The following is a 5,650-nucleotide window of genomic DNA, read 5'->3' on the forward strand; positions in this document are numbered from 1 at the left end:
AGCCGGCTAGTGTGTGAGCCATTCTGCTCTATTCCATCTCTGAGTAACTCATGAGGGAAGCTAGTCTGGTTGAGGTGGTTAACATATTCTAACAAGTCCACACATTCCCATTTCTGCCCACATCCTTTAATGGAAGTGACACAAAATTTTCATTATGGCTATTTCCACCTCATGGATTTGTAAATCTGCAAAATTTTCATTATTGTATTAGTGAGTTTGTTGAAGTGTCTTGCTCAAGGTTTTCAGCCATAATGAATAATAACTGCCCGCCATCATCATTTTAGGAAATGTTTGAAATGACAATCAACTTGGTTTGGTATTAAATAAAACAATTCTTATCAACTTTTACAATAAAATGACAACACGTGTGTGGCGGGATAATAGTTGTAAAATAGTACAACATAAACTAAACGAACTAAAAGTGTTAGATGAACCCAACTGTTAGCTTCTTTTGTATTCCTTGACTTCTTCTCTTTGTGTTGATTTCTTCTTCTATTGATCTAATCCTGTCCGTAATTGCTGGAGGGTAACTGGGAACAACTAGCTCTTGTATTGTATTATTGCCCCTCAGGGCTTGTACTATCCTTGTAATGGCTTCCCCACTAATGGGGTTGTACCTCATCCACAGCTTCACTAGTGACTTGTTGGTAGCTAATGATGTAGCAATGTCCTCAACCACATCATCAGTAATGTTGTTGTAGCTAATGTTGAGCACCTTCAACTTGTTAGTATCCTTCACTGCAGTGAATAGTGTTCTTGCTGCAATGGAGGATAATGAGGTATTGTCCATGTCCAGTATTTTTAGCATAGAGGAAGGATGGGTCAACATGGTGTAGAGCTCTTTACTCTCCCCAGTTGTGTGATTATCACTAATCGACAACCCTTCTACTTTGCACCTGAGGACAATGTCACTGATGAAGGAGGATGAGCTGGTGAGGCCATTATCGATCAACCACAAGTTGTTGATGATGACGTCACAGTTCTTGAGGTACTTGTGGATGGTGTGAAGGCCGCGATCTTGGATATAGCGGTTGATCAAGTTGAGGTCCACCCACTGCTTGTGGGAAGAGGAGGTGAGGAAGAGTGACACACACTCGAGATCAGTAGCTGATAGGCTAGTGCCGCTAAGATTCATTACTTTGTTATTGAAGATTTCTGCCTCTTCGATGGATTTACACATCCTGTCATCTCCAGCCTCCTTGAAGCATCGATACAGGCGAAGACATTTTAACTGATTGTTAAGGAATTCACTGGAAATGGCGATCTTATCGTCTCCACCAGACAGGAATTGTTTAAAAGAAGATCGTTGTCCCTTCGTGAGTGTGACGTAAATGGAGAACATGTTCGCGTGAAGATCGCTCCAGAATTGTTCACGAAGGAGACGAAACTCTTCGTCTTGTCGAAGGTCAGTTATAATATAGTTAGCCGCTAGGTATTCCTGAATAGTGAGGTGGAGGAAGTTAAATGTCGTTGTTTTCCCTGTAAGGCTAAAATGTTGTACAGCTTGTAATAGCCCAAAGCCATTAGTCCCCCCAGGGGTAGCTACCATGTCTGGACAAGCTGCTCGAATGTGTTCAGAGGTAAATACCAGTTTGTTATTGTTAAGGGCCTCAAGTGAGAGCTTGGCTAGTTGATTAACTATCTTCTTGTAGGGCTCCGGCAGGGTTGTGAGATCAGTGATGGTGTCGGGTAGAGGATGACCAGACTTGGCAAGATGTCGGCAGATGGTGAGACAGATGAAATATTTGTATAATTCTGTGGAATTGCTAGGGAGGGAAAAACCATTTTTATGTAAGAACAAAAGGACGACCATGTTAAATGGAACAAAACACAGGCTATTGATGGTGACATGATGCTGAAGATATTGGGTGAGCTGTTTGATTTTGTGTGGCTGTTTCTTGAGTGCCTGTTTTATAAACTGTTCTCTCTCTAGTTCAGCAAAGCCCAAGATATCTACCTTGAGAGATGCTCGTTCACGAAGACTCACTGAGGCATGTGGACGAGATGACACTACTATACCACAAAGAGGTAACAATTTACGATTTAAAATTTTAGCAATTAAACTACTTTTTTGTAGTTCTGCTGGAAATTCATCATAACCGTCAAAAAGAAATGTGATGTCTTTCCCACCATTTGCAAAAAGATAATCACTACAAGCTATTGAAATTTCCTTAGCTTTGCTGTCTCCTTCACAGAAAAGACAAAGAAGATCACTGATTGATGTAACCCGCCAAATGTTGGGATCACGCAGACAAACCAGCAACACTATTTTAAACAATGTTAATAATAATGTCTTTCCCCACTGACATGCAATGTGTTTCAATAAAACAGATTTGCCTATGCCAGGTGCACCTTCGATTAGTACAAATCTTTCCCCATCACTCTCCTCCAATGAGGTTAGGATTTCTGCAACTTGTTTAGTTACAGTGCTGGTATTGAGGACATGTTGTAATGTCTCGTGGCTGTCTAGCTTACGACGTTTGGGAGCTAACTGACCACTAGCTATTGAGTCAATGTCACCTGTTTGGGTTAGCTTGGCCATTTCCTTATCTTGTTCTTTAGTACGCTGCTCTTGATGCTGGATGAGAACTAGTGGTGTATAATCCTTCAGTTGATCTGGTGGCCATGTGTCTTCATCAACACTGTCTTGTGCATGTGAATTAATCATGGCCACCCTCTGGGATAGGATGGAGACTTCTACAGGATAAACAGTAGCTAATGTGGAGTACACTGCAGTACACTTCACCTTTGACTGGATCAGTGATAGTCAACTTGTCTGTGTTGAGTTTGGGCTCCACTTGACCTAACCAAACAAAACATGTCATAACTAGCTACTAGCAATAGTTACTAACTAACGCATAATGTTGATCATAATAGGTGTCTGAAAGCATTGAGCATAATAGGGAGAACACTTATCATGCTATAAATCCTTACTTGTCAAAATACAAATCCTAGATAAAGATTGGTATACAGTGGACCCTCAGTTATCCGAATCCCTTTGTTCTCAAGAAATGATAAAGGTGTTGGATAACTGAAGCCCATACACTTATATACAGAACTCTGTTGAAATACTCTAATAGAGCATACAGTTGTACTCAAAATACTCTAATAGAGCAGTCATTTCAGATTTAGGATTAACGAGGATTGGATAACCGAGGCTGTACCGTACTTTAATAAAACAGTCAGTAACTCTAATAGAACATTCAGGGAGCTGACTGTTTATTAGAGTATGGTGATCTTTTCTCTGAAACACATTATGAAAAGCAAAGACATACTGAGGCATAGCAACTGGGGGCTAGAGCTCCATCCACTCTTATTTTAGAGAGGTGACCCTAAATTCCTTGTTGATTTGACATGGAATGACCCATTCATGTCAGTGGTCAATAACTAGAAGCCAAATGACTAATTTAGGCTGTGCAGACAATGGCATCAGTGGTGTAGCAATGGCACAGTGATGGGTGACACACTATAATTATGCATACACAACTTGCAGGAGATAGCTATTAGCTACACAATACTGTAGGAGTATGCAAGTGGCATGCTGAGCACTACACAGGGCCGCCCACAGGGGGGGGCAACTGGGGCATTTTGCCCCGGGCCCCAGCCTGAAAGGGGCCCCAGGAGGCCCCATGAAGGGCCCCCTGAATACCTGTTTAAAAGATCGATATACTCTAATAGAGCAGTCAGATCTAAATACTCTAATAGAGTAGTCACAGTATTCTTCAGAGGAGCAGTGTAGCAAGCTTATAGATAAGGAGATATGGTTGGTGATGCGTAGTTATTGTCATTGCCAGCAGGTTGTGACTTTTTTTTTTTTTTTTTTGGTCTTCACCTTACAACTTGGGTCAAGGGCCCTCTTTGCCCTGGGCCCCTTAATTTCTCTCTTGGCGGCCCTGGCACTACATGATGAGAGTTGAACAGTGAGGACATAATCAAATGATACACATCTTGTAGTCCACAACATCACACACAATATAACCTAGTAACAGTAGTCAAATACTCTAATAGAGCAGTCAAATACTCTAATAGAGCAGTCATATACTCTAATAGAACAGCCAAATACTTTAATAGAGCAGTCAAATACTCTAATAGAGCAGTCAAATACTCTAATAGAGCAGTCAAATACTCTGAGAATAGAGCAGTCAAATACTCTAATAGGGCAGTCATATACTGCAGTAAAATACTCTAATAGAGCAGTCATATACTTTAATAGAGAGTATTCATGTATTAAAGCAAAGTTTAGCCAAAAATAATTGTTACAAAATTTAACCTCAACAGGCAAAAACATTCACCCCAGACCCCCTAGAAAGTGTGTGTTCCACATATAGTGAGATTTACACATTGTACAAATTGTATCAACCAGTCACGACCTTGCTTACCACCCATCACTTTAAATTTTGTGGGTAGCATCTGTAGTCTCTACTTCAGCCACTTATTATTATTTACCCATAAAGTACACATTTGTTAACAAAACAACAGACAAATAAATGTTGAACGTGATAACTGTTCAAAAGCATAATAGGTGAGTCCCTAATTGTAACAACGCACAATACATGATAATTACCTCTAACTGGACCACTAGACACTGCAGGTGACTCAATGGCAGTAAACAATTTCTCCCATGAAGCAGTCATGTCCACCCTCAACCACTCTGAGAACATTTCATTACAACAATCCTTGGCACTGTGTGGGTTGTCCTTTCGGATGGCCCTCAGTTTAGCATCAGACAGACCCAGTTCTACTCCTATCTCCCTCCAGTCTACAGCATATCGTGGTGTGACGTGTCGCTGGAGGTCTCTTTGTGTTGGAGTGGTGGACACTACATAGTAATGATTTTATTTCCCTACCTCCTCCTTCCCCCAAATTGTAATTATACACAATTATGACTATATTATTATAATGAACACTAGCATAAAATTCACGCTTTTAAAATTAGCTGTTTAAAATTTCGCGTGACATTGACCGCACTTACCTTTATTAGTACATTTAAACTGTTCTAGTCCTTGACCAACAGTACTGGTAGCCATCAAAATATACACACAATAGTAGTTGAAGTAGTCCTGGATGTATGTAGTTATACTTGAAGAGGCCGCGCTGTAATAGGTATTATAAAGGGCGTATTACACGAGACGGTTCTGTATGGCTCACCAGTTGCCTATTCACTTGTCAGTCAAACTCCTACGCTCTTTACCGTGTAATCGTATACTAGATCGGAACTACCACAGGAATTTGATCCCTTTTCGCGCGCAGCCAGTTTAATATGGTACTTCCGGTAGTGATTTACATAGTGGGGGCGTGGCTGGTTCACTAATTAATTATAATATATTCCTCTGAATGACAAAACAGATTAATTGGTTTATATTTAATATTGTTAGTGGGGGCTGATACTGAACACATACTGGTACAACAAGTTAGCTACCATCATGCCCTCTAGTGGCTACTGCTCACGCATAATGAACTACTGACAATTTCAAATACAATGTGTATATTATCCAGTTGTTGTCTCCTCATTAGTTTCATTACATGTGTCAGAAGGGTTTTCCCTAATGTGTTTCCAGGCTACAATGGTGTGAATACCAGTTACAGGTGAGTTAGTGATGGAGTGTGAGAAGTGTTCCATCAAGTGATGTCCTTGAGCAATGCCATATTG

At 40.5% G+C, this 5,650-nt stretch overlaps 1 protein-coding gene across 1 annotated transcript; it reads right to left on the minus strand.

Moving 5' to 3' along the window:
• Nucleotides 1-317: 317 nt before the first annotated feature.
• Nucleotides 318-5,288, minus strand: LOC136239565 (protein NLRC5-like). Its single transcript, XM_066030317.1, has 5 exons — nucleotides 5,149-5,288; nucleotides 4,973-5,094; nucleotides 4,565-4,819; nucleotides 2,747-2,803; nucleotides 318-2,697 (listed from the first exon to the last, which is right to left on the minus strand). Exons 2-5 carry the CDS (start codon nucleotides 5,025-5,027, stop codon nucleotides 425-427), a joined length of 2,640 nt encoding a protein of 879 aa, XP_065886389.1. The 5' UTR covers nucleotides 5,028-5,094; nucleotides 5,149-5,288; the 3' UTR covers nucleotides 318-424.
• Nucleotides 5,289-5,650: the final 362 nt, after the last annotated feature.

The sequence above is a fragment of the Dysidea avara genome, chromosome 11 (genome assembly GCF_963678975.1).
Source record: "Dysidea avara chromosome 11, odDysAvar1.4, whole genome shotgun sequence".
NCBI lineage: Eukaryota > Metazoa > Porifera > Demospongiae > Dictyoceratida > Dysideidae > Dysidea > Dysidea avara.

What these genes read in the sequence shown, in the direction of transcription:
- LOC136239565 (XM_066030317.1), bottom strand. Translation starts at nt 5,027, where the DNA reads ATGGCTACCAGTACTGTTGGTCAAGGACTAGAACAGTTTAAATGTACT. An exon ending in GTTTAAATGTACTAATAAAG is followed by an intron (nt 4,820 to 4,972) that starts GTAAGTGCGGTC and finishes ATTACTATGTAG; the next exon opens with TGTCCACCACTCCAACACAA. An exon ending in TATCACTGATCCAGTCAAAG is followed by an intron (nt 2,698 to 2,746) that starts GTGAAGTGTACT and finishes TTTATCCTGTAG; the next exon opens with AAGTCTCCATCCTATCCCAG.